General features: G+C 43.6%; 1 protein-coding gene across 1 annotated transcript in view; it reads right to left on the bottom strand.

The window, feature by feature from the left end:
- B3GNTL1 (UDP-GlcNAc:betaGal beta-1,3-N-acetylglucosaminyltransferase like 1) overlaps nucleotides 1-19,436 on the bottom strand; it is a 342,640-nt gene that overhangs the window by 56,348 nt on the left and 266,856 nt on the right. Inside the window, exon 8 of the mRNA XM_065415053.1 lies at nucleotides 13,417-13,541. Coding sequence (XP_065271125.1) covers nucleotides 13,417-13,541 — 125 coding nt within the window. The remainder of the gene's footprint in view (nucleotides 1-13,416; nucleotides 13,542-19,436) is intronic.

Raw genomic sequence — 19,436 nt, 5'->3', positions numbered from 1 at the left:
CATTTATAACCATGTTACTATTTTTGTATGAAATGGAATAACATATTTTAAGTGCATATTGCACTTCATTGAGACTCTATCCTTACACAAAGAAAGTTACTTACTGTAGCTGTACTGTAACTGTGGTTCTTTGAGATGTGATGCAGACCTGTATTCTACTGGGGTGTGCATGCCCAGCGCACCAGAGCTGGAGACATTTGCCTAACAATACCCATAGAGCAGCATTCATGTCTCATGGCCATAGTCCCTCCCCTGGCTATATGAGGCAGCACTGCCTCGACCCCTCTCAGTTCCTTCACATTGAATGCCCAGAAACTAGGCTCTGATGTGGAGGGGATAGAGGGTGGGTTGTGGTATACACGTCTGCATCACATCTCGAAGAACCACAGTTACAATAAGTAACTTTGTATTCCACTTAGACTCCAAGCCCTGCCTCCTAGGGTGGGTGCTGCATGTGAATCACCTATCTAAACTAGGATTGCAGGACCACCCTACCAAAACCTATATCTGCTCTGGAAGATGCAGTAACAGTATAATGGTTCGTAAATGTATGTATGGACAACCATGTAGTCGCCCTGCAAATGTCCAGTACTGAGATGTCACCAAACACCGCAACTGACGTTGCTTGCATTCAAGGGCGCCGACTCCATGAGTGCTCCGGGGCTGGAGCACCCACCGGCAGCCCCCCTATCAGCTCCCCCACAACCCCACCCCAGCACCTTCCACCCGCTGGCGGGCCCCGTAGATCAGGACCGCCCCCTCCCTCCCTGCTGTTTTGTGGTGCGCAGGAGGCTAGGAGGGAGGGGGAGGAGCGAGGACGTGGCGCACTCCGGGGAGGGGCACTACTGAGCAGAAAAAGGCAGGGTGGGGGTGGAGCGAGAAGAGGCAGGGCGGTGATGGAGTGGGACAGGAAGAGGCGGGCAGGGGTGAGGCCCTGGGGAAAGGGGTGGAGAGGGGGCAGGGCCTGGGTCAGAGCCAGGGGTCGAGTACCCCCCAGCAGTTTGGAAAGTCGGTGCCTCTGCTTGCATTCTCATAGAATGAGCTCGCACCAACTGAGGAGGTGTAGCCAAAGCTATTTCATATGCAGTCTCGATACAGGATGTTATCCATTTAGAGATAGTCTGTGAAAAGACTGCTTGACCCTTCATACGATTGGCATATGACACAAACAGGTGAGGCAATGCACAACATGGTTTAGTCCTGTCCAGGTAGAAGGCTAGACATCCCTCAGCCATACCAGAGCAATGAAAATGAGCTTTGTCTGATCCGCCTTCAGCTTGAGGATGACCTGTGGGATGATCAGGATCTGGGGAAAGACATACAGGAGAGCCAAAGGCCAGCTGAGATGGAAAGCTTTGGACAAGGAGCCGGGACGGAGGCCCTCTCAAGACCAGAACAGACAGGATTTCCTGTTGTCCCTCATAGCAAGAAGGTTGAACATCAGAATGCCTCAAACTGTGAAAATGACCTGGAGGACACTTGTCTTCAGACATCACTCATGACTAAGGGAGAAATTCTTGCTGAGATGGTCAGTGACGTGATTCTGGAAACTGGGCAAGTGGGTCAGCTAATGGAGTGATGTTCTCCTCGATGCATAACTGCCACAACTTGATTGCCTCCTGGCAGAACATCGTGGAGTGTGGTTCCCCCTTGCTTGTTCACATCGTAGTGGTATTGTCAGTAAGTATGTGAACCACTGAGCTCCTGTTATGGTCCACAAAAGTGTGACATGCATTGCATATGGCCCAAATCTCCAACACGTTGATATGCAGTGTGGATTCCTGCTCTGACCACATACCTTGAAATTTCAGTGACCCCAGATGTGGTCCTTAACCCATGAGGGAGGCGTCGGTGACAACAGACCTGGTTGGTAAGGGCCGGATGAAGGAAATGCCCTGGAAAACCTTCTCTGGATATGTCCACCACTGCAAAGTGTCCAAGACCAGGTGAGGAAGATGGACTAGTCTGTCCAGGGGGTGAAGAGTCAACAGTAAACCATCCTGAGCCACATCTGTAAAAGGGTGAAGGTGCCACCTTGCAAACTGGACCACATGTTTGCGAGCAGACATGTGACCCAAGAGCCTCAGGCACATCCGAACTGTCATGGAAGGCTGAGAATGCAGACTGAGGCAAAGGTAGTGAACTGCCTGAAAATGGTTGGTCAGCGGAAACACTCTTGAACTCGTGGAGTCTATTAGGGCCTTGCTGAACTTGATTTTCTGAGTGGGAACCAAAGCTGACTTCCTGGTATTTAGGATAAGACCCAGATGGTCAAGTGTAGAGTAGTGCAGCACAGAGTCAACATGAGCAAGAACTTCATCTTGGACCTATCCCTCAGTCACCAGTCATCTAGTTACAGGAAGGTATGGATTCCTTTCTTTCTGAGATATGCGGTGATGATGACCATGTGTGACGAACTGGGACTGTTCTTACTGTGGTCTGTGAGTGCTGACAGGGGAGTGTGGCTAGGATAGTCTGCATTTGGGGATGGGAGACTGACTGAAAATACCTGAGCCTGTAACCTGAGAACCCAGGAGGGGGCTGGGGCGAGGTGACACCTTTGCCCGGGAAACTGAACAAAGGCTGTGGGAGGGGTCGCTGAAGGCAGAGTCTGGGAAGCTAGCTGGTGAGGTGGCTGGCAGGCAGGGAGGGCTCTGACCTCTGGAGGGGGGCTGGGGTGCCCGAGGACCCCAAGATGGACCTAACTGAGGGGTATCCTGTTGTCTGTGCCTGCAAGACCTGTCTTGGACTGTATTCCTGTCGTCTAAATAAACCTTCTGCTTTACTGGCTGGCTGAGAGTCATGGGGAATCGCAGGCCGCCGGGGGTGCAGGGCCCTGAGTCCCCCCATACTCCGTGACACCATGCATTTGGTAAAAACCTGAGAGACTGAATGGAAGCACCATACACTGAAAATGGCGCTCCACTATGACAAATGGAAGAAATTTTCTGTGACCTGGCAAAATTGCCACGACAGTAGGTGTCCTGAAGGTCCAGAGTAGCAAACCAGTCATTCTGAGACAATGCGGGGAGGATAGCCTCAGAGCCTCATGTATCTGATATATTTGTTGAGACTACAAAGGTCAAGAATGGATCTTAATGCTCCCTTGGATTTGGGCACCAGAAAGCACTGGGAATAGAAGTCGTGACCCAGTGTTCTGGAGGAACCTCCTGTCATGCTGTCTGGAGTGGTTCATGACCCTGAGTGCCAACCTCAGGGCAGACTGTCAAAAAGCTGAGCTGATACCCCAAACAGGTACGTTCTATAATTAGATTTCACCAACCCAGTAACAAATGTGAACTCCTACAGCATTATACCAATCTTACCATGGAATCACAGACAGTGCCCTTGGGCACTCCAGTCTATTTTGCCACCCAGGAAAGCTGGACTTAGTGATAAATGGTCACTTACAGGAAAGATCACAAAATATTCAGGTTGCTCCTAGACCCAAGAGACCAGTCACTTACCCCAGATCAATTTGTACCTTAGATCTCACAACAAAGACAATGCTGGTAGCCAGTCCTATAGTAAACTAACTAAGAATTTACTAACTAGGAGAAAGAAATGAGAGAGTTATTTACAGGTTAAAGCAGGCAACATATATGCACAAATGAGGTGACAGAGATGTAGTAAGCTGTCAATTCAAAATGTCTTTCAGGACAGACCCAGAAGTAACCCTGGGGATCTCTGCTCCAGTTTAATGTCTCTAGATCTGAGAGAGTTCAAACAACAAACAGATAGCTATTTCTTCTTATGAGCATCTATACGCTTCCCCCAGAGTCAAATCAACTGGACGAGTGCCCCTGCACATAACTTCTTCATAGGCAGATGGGGCAATCAACTAAGTTTTTGTCTTAGAATGGCCCATTTAGTTTTGATAGTCCTTCTTGATGGGCAGGGGAACCACTCTTCCTGCCAAGGTTCATAAGTAGAGCAGGCACTTTTACAGTTATAAAGCAAACTTATATTTTACCTTGAAGCATAGGATATAGACATTACAAGTCAGATTAATGCATGCAACAACTTACAAGCATTTTAGAGTCTGAACACTACACACATTCTTACAAGTCTAATACCTATCTTGAACAATACTAATATATAGATGAGCTGATCTGGCTTCCAGCTATGAATTTGTCAGTGCTCAGCTGATGCCTACAGCCTTGGCCAAAGCTGGCACCTGGTCTGCCGGTGTCACACCTCCTCCATTGCTCCCAAAGCCAGTAGAGAGTGAACCTGTTTGAGGAGCAGTTTCTCAGGAGAGGGGTCCCTGAAGAGGGATAGTGGGAGGAGGGATGGAGAGAAATCAGATAGCATAGCCTGATCTGATGGTGTTTAGAACCCAGCTGCCGCTAATGATCGAGCCCCAAGCATTGTGAAAGTAGGCTAGCCTGTCCGCAAATGGAGGGGATAGAAAGAAAGGACTGGAATACTGTTCAGGATGAAGGAGTCAGATGGGCTCTTGTGAGGCACCGGGGAAGTTTGTATAGACTGGCTGAACCCCGGACCCAACTGCTTCCTCCTCTCGGATCTATGCCCCTTTCTGGGATAGTCCAGCTGTCATAGGTTTCACCCCCACTCTGCACTTCAGAGTACAGATATGGGGACCTGCATGTGAACCCCTAAGCTCAATTAACAGCTTAGATCTGGTCTGGCTGCCACCACCCAAATGATTTATGAATTATTTGGGAAACTCGGTCTTCCCCCCCAAAACCTTTCCCTCCCTGGGTAGCCTTGAGAGACTCCTCCACCAATTCCCTGGTGAACACCGATCCAAACCCCTTGGATCTTAACACAAGGAGAATTTAACCATCCCCCCACTAATTCCTGGTGAGTTCAGACCCAATCCCCTTGGATCTTAAAAACATGGAAAAATCAATCAGGTTCTTAAAAAGAAGGCTTTTAATTAAAGAAAAGAAAGGTAAAAGAAAACCCTCTGGGAGAGATTAGCATACCAGCTACTCTCACAGACAACAGATTCAAAACACAGAGGATGTTCCCCTGGGCAAAAACTTAGTACACAAAAGAATACCCAATTTGATTATTCCCTAATTGCACAAGACAAGTTACAAAAGAAAATAAACATAAACCTATTTATTCCCTTCACTAATACTCACTACTTGATAAAAGGCTGAATTCTGGAGCTTTCCCACTCCGGTCAAAAGTGAAACTGACTCAGACAAAGGGAACTTCCCTCCTTCCTTTTGAACCATCTTGTCCTCCCATTGGTTCCTCTGGTCAGGTGTCAGCTAGTCTAGGTGAACTTCTTAACCCTTTACAGGTAAAAGGGGCATTAACCTTAACTATCTGTTTATGACACCAGCTATCTCGGGATAGGAAAAGGCTGCCCAAACATATGCTGTGGATGATACTGCTACTGCTGCTGTTGAACATGGTAGTGGCGCCTTTGCACCGCCGACATGCACTGCAGACATGTATACCCCCAAGGACCATAGGATACCCATTAAGTCTTTGAAGCAGTGCAGAGTTTCATCCGTCTTGACTGAAAACAGTGCTTGCCCAACGAAGAGCAAATCATCTATGGCCTGCTGCACATCAGGAACAATGCCCTAATTCTGCAGCCAGGAAGCCCTTCTCATGGTCACCGCCAAAGCCATCACTCTGGCCAAAGCATCCGTGATGTCCAGTGTGAACTGCAACAAAGTATTAGCCACCAAGCAGTCTTTGGTAACAAATGCCCAAAATTCCTGTGTTGAGACTTCAGGCAGCTGGTCTAACAAACTCAGACATAGCCATCCAGTTCACTAAGTCGTTTCTGGACAGCAATGCCTGCTGGTTGGCAATCTGCATTTGGAAAGGAAGAGGACATGTAAATCTTCCTACTCATCAGCTCCATTAGTTTAGAGTCCTTATCCTTGGGAGTGGACTTAAACCTGCCCTGACAGGCTCTATCATTCACTGCAGTTGAGACGAGGGAATCTGGGGCTGGATGGGAGTAAAAACCCTCAAATCCCTGCACCGGAATGAAGTAGCACTTCTCCACGTGTTTCGCTGCAAGTGGAGTGAGTGTGCTCCAGAGGACCTTAGCAGACTCAAAAAGTGCATCATTAATAGGGAGAGTAACTCTCCTGGGGGCAGATGGCTGCAGGATATCCACTAACTTGTGGGTGTTGTTCTGCAGGAACTCTGCTTAAATACCTAGAGAAGCAGACACATGCCACAAAAGGTCCTGGTATGCCTTATAACCATCCAATACCAAAAGGGAGAAAGAGCCAGGGACCGTGGAATCGTCCAGGGATGAAAATGAAGCAGTCAACTGTGCCAGACCTGGATGCTGGTGCCGATAGGGCACTGGTGGTCAGTAGGCATTGGGCCAGGGGCCCCTATCCTGACCATGAGATGATTGCCAATCCTGGCACCCATAGTGCTCCATGAACGATCTCTGATGTGGGTCAGGTGATGGAGAGTGAGAGGAGGAAGATCCCTACCTGAATGCCAACGAGTCCCAGGCTTCAGGGGATAAAAGTGGAGCCAGCCAGTCTGACTCGTCCTCAGCCCAGAATGACAAGGGAGCTGGCACCAACATTGGAAATAATACTGGTGGTGCTGAGTATGCCTCCCTCATTTCTCTATGCTGGAAGCTGTGTTGACCTCAAAGTTGGCAGTGGTACCAAGGTAACTGACGGTGCCGAAGTGGAGGGTAACATCAGTGGCACCGGTCACAGGGGTGCTGAAGACACTCCTGATGCTGGGGAGGTCTTTTGCGCTGAGCCCGGCACCAGTCCCACTTCCACTGACTGCAAAAAGGAAATATTGGGGTATGCTGATGACAGACTCAGCAGCCCACCCAGCCAATGGGGCTATAAAAGACATAGCCCTGGCAAAGTCCTGGACTAAGGGCGAAGTTGGAACAGAAAGGCAAAGGAGATCTGTTGCCGTCTAATATCACCCTCAATGGACACCCCGGGGCCAGAATCAGAGTGTGACGGGTTGGACCCCCCTTATGGGATGCCACCTGATGTACTGTGATTTCATTGAGCCTGCCTCCTCCACTAGCCTGGGCTCCTTCTCGATGTTTTGTTGAATTAGGCTCTCCGGCCTCTGGCAGCGCACACACACACACACAGGTATGGATGCACCAGCTGTAGAATAACACAGAATCTGCAAACAGCTCTCTATGAGAAGACTCAGCTAGGAAATCTCCCAGCACTCAAGTGCAGCTCCTCTCTGGAAAGTACACCCAAAATAATATTGTCTTGCGCTGTAGAGAAATCTATACAATGTAAGCTCATAAATTCGCCCCCTCCCTCAATGTGGAGGAAGATATGCACAACTTCTTGCCCCCCCAGTTAGAAATTGCACAAACTGGGTTTAATAATAAACAAAACAAGTTTATTAACTATAGAAGGCAGATTTTAAGTGATTATAAGGGCTAGCAAACAGAACAAAGCAGATTACCAAGCAAATAAAACAAAACACGCATACTAAGTTTAAGATCTTAAAGAGACTGGTTTCAAGAAGTAATTCCTTGCCCTAAATGTTGTTTTAGGCAAGTTGCCGAGTTTCTGTAGCTTAGAGTTCCAGTTATTTCTCTTTACAGACTAGTATCTTAGTCTGGACCTAGCCCTCGCCTTTACCACTGCTCAGTTCCTTTGTCTCTTCAGGTACCTTCAGCAGTCTTTCTTCTTGGGCAGGAAGGCAATGGAGACCTGTTTGCGTTACTCCCCAGCCTTAAATAAGATTTACATAAGGCAGGAATCTTTTGTTTTCCAATCTTGACCTCCCCCTCCTTTTGGTGGAAAATTACTAGAAGTCCAAGATGGTGTTTAGTACCACGTGACAGGTAGTGTCACAGCTATGTTCCAGAATGCCTCTCAGTAAGGAGAGAGATTAGTATCTTCAAAGTCTTATTGTTTCTTCCTAATGGCCCATCAAGGCTGATGGCTTGTTGTCTGGTGGGTGTCTCCCAAATACACACACAGTTGTTATTGTTACATAGTCAATATTCCTAACTTTAGCTACAGAAATGATACATGCATACAAATTGGATAATCAAATTCTGTAAATTATAACCTTTCCAGTGATATCTTACAAGACCCATCTTGCATAAAATATATCTCAGTTATGCCATATCCATATCTCAACCATATTTCCATAAAGAATATGGGGGTGTAACATCACACAGAATCAATGGTACAGGATCTCTGACCTCCTTGTGTGGTACCGGGGAGTGGTTGAAGGGATCTGCTCCATCCCAAGCACTGGCAGTCCTCGCAGAACCTAGAATGGCCTCGGTCAGTCTTATGCAACCTTTTCCTCTGTGCACTTGATGGGAATGACTCCTCTGTCTCTTCAGAGAGGCACCAGCTCCAGCAGGTGAAGTAGCAACTCTCTCAGAACCCCAGGGCAACCTCGGATCTGACGAGGGACTTGGTGCCGAAGAAGGCTGCCTGGCCTGTTCGACCAAGTGCAGTTTCAAATGAAGTTCCCTCGCCTCCCGGGTCCATTAGATGAACAAACTGCAAATCGAACACCGCTCCTTGATGTGGGCTTTGCCTAGACACAGCAAGTACCACGTATAGGGATTGTTGTTGGGGATCGCTCAACGGATAGTAAAAAGAAACTGAGGCGGGTTGGGGCAGGGCCACCTCATATAGCCAGGGGAGAGGTGTGGCCACGAGGTGCACATGCCACCCCCATATGAGTACTGCTAGGCCAAATTCTCCAGCTCCGATGCGCTGGGCACATGCACACCGAAGTGGAATACATGGCTCCCTCTACTCAAAGAAGAACCAAAACATCTAATAATGTAGTCTGATGCCTCTAGTATAGAAGAGGGTAAGCGTTTTTTTCCCCAACTTCGCAGCTACTTCCACCCTCTAGTCATCTGGACTATAAAGTATATTAATAATTGAAAGTGACAAAAGATCATTAATGCCTACAGTTAAACATCATCAAATGTTTGGCTAACTGCCATTGGCCAGTTGCTTTTTTTTTTTTCCTCTGTGTAACAAATAGGGAGCTGCAAAAGTCAGCAAATGTTGCTTTTTTCCCCCCTGAAGGGTAAAAAGGGGCCTCACACACTCTGTGATCAGCCCCACGGAAGATTCAGAGCGATTGCTACCTTTGTTGAAAGATTGGATGACACACCTTTACATAAACAAACCATATTCTTCATCTTACTGAAGAATTATTTCTTCTTCTTGAAGTCTGGGACTAAGTTACAAGTACTAAAAAAAAAAAATCTACTCTTGTAAATAACTTTTTGCTCTCAGACAAAAAATATATTCTTGTTTTGTTGCTTACTGCTTCAAAATTCATGCCAACTCAGATAATCCATAGACAATTCCTGCAAGCCAATTTTAAAATTTGAGTCAATTGGTTTCTTTGCTCATAATTTAATTGTACACATTTATTTCTTTGGAATCTGAAAACCACTAAAAGAATGGAGGGATGGATAGTATTATGGAGAACCTGGAAAATTTCTGTATTAATGTTATGTGTAATTCAGTTACCACACTCACTTATGTCTTGCTATCCACTGCGTATGAGTGGTTAATTTCTTTCCAGAAACAGAGGAACAAGCGATGAATTGACTGTTGGTCACACAGACATGTCAAGTTTGGTGTGAATGGACTATCCAGAACTGTCTGACACGTGAATGGAGATATCCTGGAGACACAATGGAGACCAATGACCAGAATATTAACTTTTAATGACTCTAGCCAAGGGGACTTTTTGGATGTGGATGGGCAAATTACCTGTTTGACCACAAACCCTCCCCTACCTGAATACATGGGGAGGGCAGTACATGTGAAAACAGCATGGCTGGAACTTGGGACAAAGGACTGAGGTGTTAGGAGCGGGGGATAGGAATCCTGCTCTCTTAGGGGATGACACAATTCAATCCTGAATGGTTGGGCAAGGCCAGGGAAGTTGGGTGCAAGGCAAGTCCTGCCTACTTAAACAAGGAAAAGCTGGCAAGTTAGGCAAGACACATTTGTTCAGGCTTTGCTTTATCATTTTAACCCTAATAGTGTGTGTGACAGATATTGCAACCCCATGCAATATCTTTGGGGACCATACAGTATTAAGTTTACAAATGGTTTATATATTACAGTGGGCCTGGGACTTTATGCAACTCTGGGCGGGTGTGTGGGATGGTTGCCACAACTCCTCCAAGAACCAAAAACTGTGGGTGGGGTGATTAAGGTTGTAAGTTGTAAACACCTCCAGAGAGGTAGCTACACCCCAGAGAGGCTTAAATATGCTGGTTCAAACTAGGTTATTCAGAGACCAACAGACAAAGAAAGGGCTTTTGATATAAAAAGGGTAGGTTTAAACTTTAAACTGACTCAGGACCTTATTTCTGATCCAGAGAACAGAGGACCTTCTAGCCAAAGGGTGATCCCAACCCTTGCGGAAGGGTTGGAATGGCTATGGCCTGCTAAGACCCCAGTAGACTGATGGATGTCTCCAGGTATGTTTAGTGTGCATTTAAATCTGTTTATTGTTTTTATGATGTTTTGTCTGTAATGCTTTGACCTTAAGAATAAATGAGCTTGTCTAGAAGGAGCTGTGTGGTTACTTGTAACTGCCGGCAATACACTGTTCATAGCCCTAGAAGAGAAAGCAATGCACAGATACTGGCTGTTATCTCCAGCAAGCCAGTCTCCCTGTCACAGTGAGGCAGGGACCTGTGCAGCCTAAAAACCCTGGGTCAGAAAGGAATGGGACAAGGGTTGCTGCCTAGAGACAGGTGATGCTGGAGACCTGAGACCTGACTGGGGCACTCCTGGAGTGGACCGTGGGGGATACAGGTGCAATTAAACTGAAACTGGGTCACTATGTTCCAGTTGACTAACAAATAAAGTCTTATTTTGAAAAGGCTGTCCTTTGTCTCTGAAAACATCTGCTGGTTGCGGAGCTTCTAAGAGGGTAAATCTCCACGGTAGTCTAAGCTCATCAGGACCTGATGAAGGAGCCACAGTGAGAAAGAGCCACAGACCCAGTCTGGGTATAACATAGCCAAGAGGATCCCCTTTAGCAAAGTGGAGGCCCAGGGTTGTCATTAAGAAAGGTACCCCAGAAAGACAGTATATAGGATGGAGGCATAGCACACCCTATGGATCTTGGAAACTACTCAGACGGAACACGGAGGGATAGGCTTCTTGAAGAGGTGGAGGATACTGTGAGGCAACTTATGAAGACCTGATGTTACTAATAAGGTTAGGCTTTTGCGCAGGTGACAATGAACTTCTGTTTTTCACTGTTTCCACAACAACACACCTTGAGGTCATCCGCATCAAGTGGTTCCCAAAGTTATTTACAACTTTGGCACAGCATAGTGTAGGCATCCAAGAAAAAAGATATTACACAACTTCATGTTAAAAAAAAAAATCACATAAAATAATACTAATAGCAACAATAATAATAATGGGGTGGGGAAGCCAACAGGAAAAACAGCAAGACAGAAAAATGAGACAGGGAAGGTGCCAATTTGGATGCCTAAAACTGCACATCTGAAACAGTTTATAGAAGTTCCACATTCTCAGTAAATGTTGTAATCCAGGATGCTTATGCCACACAACCTTGCACATTTGAATAAGCAATAGCTTGCAATAAATTCAGAACATGTTCATTTCCAAAAATAAGATGCTTTCCCACAGAAACAAGCAACAATCTTCCAAGAAGATTTAGCATCCTGTGGTGCATGGCTGAGAAGTCTGTAACTAGCTGCCAAATTGGTCATACATATGAACAGAAAGAAAAGCCCTTATATTTAAATAATAGTAAAAGGGAAGTCATTCACATTATATTTATTTGCAAAATTAACATTTTTTCTATCTGATTTAAACAAATGCTTCAGCTTTTATTATCTATATTAAAAAATAGCATATAGTTGCACCCTACAGCTTACCATAAGCAACTCTTTAAGAACTAACCAATGTATGGAGACAAAACCAGGCTTTTAGTTTTACTAATTAACCCTGTAGAGCCCATACAGCTAAGACTGAGGGTATGTTTAGACTGCCACAAACAAAGAAACAAAAACCCTTGGGTTAGCTACCTGCATTAGCTAATTCAGGTTAAAATCATAGTGAAGACATGCAACTCAGCTTTTAACTTTGGTTAGTAGCTTGAGTTAAAGCTTATAGGAGAGCCTGGGGCTGAATTCAAGCTGCTAACCCTAGTTAAAAGCTGAATTGCTACATCTTCACTCCTATTTTAACCCAAGTTTGCTAAAGTGGGTTAGCTAACCCAAGTTAGGAACATACTTTTTTTTTCCAGTATAGACATACCCCAAGTGAGTGAAAATCCTATTCTATTTCATGCATCTACAACAGAATGATTTAGAGTACTGCTGCAACTGCAATGAAGGAACAGGTCTCTCTGAAGAAATAACTTGGCTCACAGAGCCCTTTATTAGTAGGTATGGATTATTACTAGTCATGATGTACAAGAAGGAAACAGCCCAGTTTGCTTCTCAGATCCCAGGCTGAGCTTACCCGACTGTCAATTAGGAAGATCATCTTTTGATGGGTAAGATGATACAGGGAATTACCAATAGCATTTTACAGAATTTCTTTTCAGGATACAATAGCACTCTAAATGCAGTGACTGATGAGAAAGGTCTTGAAATAATTATTCTGCAACATCATGTGTTTTTCAAACTTCAGAAACTGAATCAGTTTTTTAAGTTGTTTGAGGGAGGGAAAGAAAATAGACCAGTAACAATGAAATTATCAGATGAGAAGTTCACTGCCAGCTCAATTTTTTACTTTTTTAAATCATCTTTTTTGTTAACATGTGACAAAACTCAATATTAAGTTTGGTAGTTCTTTTTTAAATTAAAATTTCAATTACTCCTTATTCGTTTCCTATTTCAGGACTCTCGTACCAACTTTTTATCTGAAGCAAATTAAAGAAGATTAGTCATAAAAGCCTAATACTAACTTGCAATTACAGAGCACCTTTTGTTAGAGGATCTCAAAAACACATTACAATGATTAAGTAATTAAGTATAATTTCGTATGGTTAGGTATAATTGTCCCCCTTTTACAAATTGGTAAACTGAGGCACAGAGCGATTAAATGACTTGGCCAAAGTTAAGCAGTGAATGAGTGACAGCATTAGAACCCAAGAAGTCCTAAGAGTTTGAACACCAAGATCCCACTACTTCTCTCAAACTGGGATTATAGTGAGAAAAGAAAAGGTAAGCAGCCTGCCACTGTTAGAAGATTCCATTACCGGTATACTAAGTTATACTCTCCATATCATTGCAACATTGATGCATAGTTATAGCTAATTATCCTGTCACTAAGTCCCCTTATAAAAGTGCTAAAAGGAACAAGTGTCTTGACCATCTACACTTGGGAAAGTGATTAACCACTTCACTTCCACTGCCAACAACCCAAGAAACAAGCAAGTTTTATCTATTGCAAAAATACAACTTACTCTAGAACAGAATGAGTTGCTGCCTGTGGATGGTAGCGATACTGGAGGAGGCACTGGTCAACTCGAAAGACTCCACCACCCTTTCGGATATGTTCATAAAAGAACAGCAAGTCTTCTGGAACACCCTGTAGAGAGAGAGCTCATTCAATACAAAAGCCACTGGCATTCCTCATTAAAATATTACAAGTGACAGAGTGCATATTTCATTGTTTTGCCAAATAGATAGTTTTAAAATTTGTCTCCTAAATCTCTTTTTGTGTAGACCCAAAAGTTGTCTAATGGGTCTTTAAAGAAATTTACCCAAATATAAGATAATGCTATTTGAAAACCAGTCAATACTGCTTGAAACTGAAGCACTGTGAGCCAATGCTGACCATGGGAACAAGAATGGCAAAAGAAAGGTCTTTTCATTTTGACCAGGCTTGTAAAGCTTTATGCATGATAGCCCCAAAAGAGGCAAACCTAACTGCTTAAAAGTTCATGAAACCTAAAACGTTAAGTAATCAAATAACTTATTTAATGGAATCTGTGACTTTATAATAGTGTTATTTACAAAGTTACAGTTCTTTCGTTGGCTGCCATTCAAACTTTCATATTGGTCCCCACTAGGGACAGGTTAACCAGGTCCAATAAAATGAGAACCAAACCTTTACTCAAACCTTAGACTGATTTAAGGTTTGAAAAAGTTCAGTGTTGTTTTCTTTCCTTTTAATTTTCATGAACTAGTCTCTGCTTCTGACTAGGATTGGAAGCAGCAGTGTTGAAGCAATGCAAGAAAAGTTGTTTTCCTAGAACTCCTGAACCAACACCATCTAAGAAGTATCAGAAGTCTTATGAATAAGGCTATGATTATGTCACGGAAGTCATGGAATCCGTGACTTTCATTGACCTCCACAACATTTTCTGCCCCCGGGCTGGAGCTCCCAGCCAGCTTCTCCTTCCCCGCAGCTCCTAGCCCCCGCACTGGTGGGGGCACCCCACAGCTGTCCAGCCGGGGATGACGAAGACTCCCTGCAGCTGGCGGTGGGGGGACTCCCCGCAGCTGCCCAGCTGTGGCGGGCAGCTGATGGTCCCCGCAGCTTCCCAGCCATGGTGGGCGGCTGACCAGCCATGGTGGGCAGCTGGGGGACCCTGCAGCTCCCAGCTGCGGTGGCTGGCGGGGGACTCCCATGAGTGCCCAGCTGCCCCAGGGTCGAGGGTACCCTGCAGCAGCCCAGCCCCGCAGGCAGGATGACCCCGCAGCTTCTACTCCCCACAATGACGGGGGACCCCAGAGCTCCCAGTGACCGCAGCAGTGGGGGATCCAGGAGCCCCAGTAGCAGTGGGTGCTGAACCCACCTCCCCATTTTGTCATGGATATTTTTAGTGAAAGTCAGGGACAGGTCACGGGCTGCCATGAATTTTTGGTTATTGTCCATGACCTGTCCATGAGTTTTACTAAAAATATCCATGACAAAAACTTTGTTTTACTTATGAATAGCTGCAATATTTCTAACCTGCTTTGTACAGCAATGAATTTGGGATAAGCAGTCCAACCATACTCCAGTGATTGAATTAGAACCTCAAACATGACCAATGAGACAACCTTGAATCAGACTTAAAAAAAGTAAATGCCTTAGACAAAGTGTAAAAGGGGCAGTGATATGGCCAGTGGTACTGTATTACATGTCAGCCATCCCTTGGATTATAAAACCACCTTGAATAGCATGGCCCTATTCTATATGCCATTATAAAGGATGGGAAGAAGAGTATGTGTTTGTACTTAGCAATGGTGCAACCATTTGAAAAAATTAAAGTAAAACATGGTTTAAAATATATAATTGTCACACACATTTTCAAACACTGTTTTTCTCTCCTCCCACTCATTGTTTCTGAGAGATCATGTGACTACCATGCAACTAAACATATAATACAAAGAGTATTCATTCAGTATTTGAGTGTGGCACCTAATAAAAGCTGAAGAGGCAATATAACAATGACAAGCACAAACAAGAGAAAGAAAAAAATTTACATTAACTATCTCAGGTGGTGACATTAGGTAGGCAGAAAGAGCCTAAAGCTTATGTATTTATTGCAGGTATTTTATTTCTACAGAAAAAATTATAAATACACTAACTAAATAAAATGATAAAAAATATTGTGGCTATTGCCATAGCTTGTGTGCACCTCAAAGCATTAAGAAAATACAATTAAAATAAAAAATGTCTACAACCTTGGACCCTACCCTTCACTCAAGTTCACATTATTGGTAGTATGTGGGGAAAGAGGTGTAAAGTTATGATTAGAGATGGAACTGTAGTGTCTGTTGTAGCAGAGAAGAGACAATTTGGTTGTAATGAGTAAAAAAGGGGTTCCTGGTGAAGGCTGCTCTGTGGTCCTCAGCCATGGGTGGAACAGCTTACTGCAGTAGAGGCTTTCTAGCTCCCAAAGTGACTAACACAGTTTAATATGTTAATGTCACCACATTTAGAGTATCCCTAAAAACTGGCCTGGACTAAGCAGCCATGGAAGAACAGTATAGTACACTAAAGGATGACTCCAGAACACTCAATGCAACCCTCTCTGCATTCTGGGAGAGCTCAGAACTAGAACTACACCTCTACCCCAATATAACGCAATCCAATATAACATGAATTCGGATATAATGCAGTAAAGCAGCGCTCCGGGGGGGGCAGGGCTGCGCACTCCGGCGGATCAAAGCAAGTTCGATATAACGCGGTTTCACCTATAATGCAGTAAGATTTTTTGGCTTCCGAGGACAGCGTTATATCGGGGTAGAGGTGTAGTTCTAAATTTTGCAACTCTATAATTGGTTGAGCTGGAACACTGAATCTGATCCCACTCCCAAACTCTGGGGAAGTGTGGATTCAAATCCAATTGCTGGGTGACAAAGGCCCATCTCTAATTGGTATGTTTATATTATGAGACACTTGTCCAGTTTTCTCATCCTAGTGCTCAGATGCCGGAGCAAGCTTTCACAGAGCTTTGTGCAGTTTGCAATTTACATGGATATCTAATGCTTCAGAGGTCACTAAAGGAATCTGGGTGAGGGTGCAGGAAGAGAAAGCAGCTGTTCCCATCAGAAAGAAAATAAAATACCATTTAGACTGAAATTCTTTGTTCCCCAAATCACACACTAAGTTGAGTTAGGCTGAGTGCATGGTTTTATTAAATATCAGTCTACTGCACTTGTCAAATTCTGGTTTGGAAATATCATTACACCACTTACAAGTACTGGTAAATCATTTTCATGTGGAGTCTCATTTTCATGCTTAAAATTGCTACGGCTGAAACATTTAGCAACATATTTCAGCATAAACTGATTAAAAACAGTTATTGTCAAAATAAAATGATCCCTCTAAAACTGGGATTTGATTCATGGACCCTATTTTCTATTTCTTCTGCTGAAAGGAGCATTTCAGAGCAATGTGCCCAGTTCCCAGGGGTGAGCAGATGCCTTGCATTGCTCAGCAGTGACCTCTCAGCTAATGAAGGAGCAGCATTGCCGAAGGAAATGCATACATTTTGCAAGGGATGGAAAGATATGGACTATGCCATGGGTCCTGCCGGGATAGGACTACTTAGGGCTCTGGGATACGTATGGGGCTTGCACTACGGCAGTTTCTTCCATTTTGAGATATTATCAGTTCCAGCTGTATTTCCCATTTTAATCACCAGACATCCATCTCACACTCGTACCACCTTTCAAAGTAGAAGAATCTGCAACCACTCTAGGGATATTTTTTAATGCTCTTTGAAACTGATGGCTAGATATAAGTACAGAATAACAAGATATAGAGTAATGCAGCTAAAATGTATCTTGCAAATAATTTTCATGCTCCACAAAGACAGTTGAATAGCACAGTATCACAAGTCAGTGAAATATGTAACAGCAACCCAGAAAATAAGCAAAAAAATAACTTCAGATGCTCTCTAGAATAGTTTGTCACTACTAACATTCCACCTGGACTTACACACGCCATGGCCCTTTCTACTTCTACTAGGGTTTTGTTTTGTTATAATTCTACTACTGCTACTCAAAATGATCGCCACATTTTTTTCAAAAATTGCTCAAGACTCCAGATCACTATAGAAAAGCCTTAAATTCTATAAAAAAAAAACTAGTGCAGAATTCTCTCCTTTACCTCAGAAACTGCAACTGGAGGGCCCTGGCTAAGAGAGATATAATGCATTATCCTAGGATTTTCATTTCAATAGCATGCTTCACAAATTTCACTCATAATGGATCATCAGCAAGGAAACGTCACATGCTTTATAAAAGGTCTTCAGTGTATTTTTTTTTAATTACACAAAACACAAAATAAAAACATTTTTTTCATGTATTAAATAAACCAACAACTAGTTGAAAAGGCAAATGAGGAGTACTTGTGGCACCCACAAGCACTCCTTGTTCTTTTTGCTGATACAGACTAACATGGCTACCACTCTGAAACCTGTCACCATGCTAGTTCAAAAGGGGTTTTCAAGTGACAGAATCATGCAGCTTGAAAGATCGTCTCTTTCACCAACAGAACCTGGGCTAGTAAAATATATTAGCTTGCCCACTTTACCTCTATCCTGGTATTTAACATCAGGAAGAGCATTTTGGGGGGCAATTTTCCAACAGCAAATAGAAAACAAACCCTCTATAGCTAACAATCTAGACTCTTGCAGAATTTTTAACTACTCAAAATAAACCTAAACAAAAACAAACAGAATTTTGGCTGCAGAACTCATGGTACCTATAGCCTGGCTGAATAGCAGTTACTGTACTTTGTTTTTCTTGTGCAGTTGCTCAAAACAGATTATCCAAATTACTATTATTCCATACAAAACAAAAACTACATTAAAAAACCATTAAGGTTGCAAAGTGAGGCTCTCAAAAGTTAGGTAATGTCAAAATTACAGTAGAAACTTTAATTCTGCCTCTATGTGTATGCATTATGATACAATCTTTACTTACATAATCACAAGAGAGTTTTTTCTCAAAGGACCTCAGACTCATTAAATGAGGCATCTGTTCAATATTTCTTATTATTCTCATCATTTGCTGTATGACCCTATCTGTTAAGTTACTAGAACATAGGAATTGCCAGACTGAATCAGATCCGTGGTCCAAAGTCCAGTATCCTATCTCCAACAATGGCCAGCAGCAGAGGCTTCAGATAGTACATGAAATCCAAAAGTAGGTAAATGTATTGCCAGAATGTACACCAACTTAAACCTGAACTGAAACAATAATATTTTTATTTCTTCAGAGGTTTCTCTATGGCATTCATCACAATGGTATTTCAAGTGTCTCAGAAACGTTAATGAATTTATCTTTACCAACACCTGTGAGAGGTATTCATATCCACATTTTACAGATGGGGAACTGAGACAGAGAAAAAGAACAATATTTTCAATAGTGTCAACCAATTTTGGAAGTCCCAATTTCCAGATGCCCAACTTGAGATACCTGGGGCCTGATTTTTCACATATAAAGTACCTATTCCTAGACCTATGTCACAAGACATACCAATGGTTCAGGATGGAACACCTCACACCACTGAGCAATATACTTTGGGGGCTATTTGAAGGGGAGCAGAAGGGACTATTTTTCTGGCAGGCTGTTTCTGTTTAAAATGGTTGGCGTTCAGATGCTTGAGGTGTTCCAGGCTCTACTGTGGAAGATGGATCAGTGGGTATAGGGCAGGTGAGGCAGACAAAGTTGCATGAAGAAGGCAATAAATCACTTAATTCTGTAACTTATCACATATCTCTACATATGTACCATAGGTACATCACACATACACTGGTTAATATTTTCAAAGTCAACTGGGGAGTTAGCCACACAACTCCCGTTAAAATTAATGGAAGTAATGTAGCTAAATTTCCTAGCTGGCTTTGAAAATCTGAACCACACTTCACATTTTCTGCTCTTCCATTTTTATAAAATGAAGAAATAAAAATTGAGACCTTTCCCTAAGAATGATGGTGCTTGCCATTAAAAAGAAGCTTGCATTACCACAGTATTAAGT

The sequence above is a fragment of the Emys orbicularis genome, chromosome 13, assembly GCF_028017835.1.
Source record: "Emys orbicularis isolate rEmyOrb1 chromosome 13, rEmyOrb1.hap1, whole genome shotgun sequence".
Classification (NCBI taxonomy): domain Eukaryota; kingdom Metazoa; phylum Chordata; order Testudines; family Emydidae; genus Emys; species Emys orbicularis.
The sequence above is the reverse complement of the archived record's forward strand: the minus strand, read 5'-3'. Positions and strand labels throughout refer to the sequence as shown.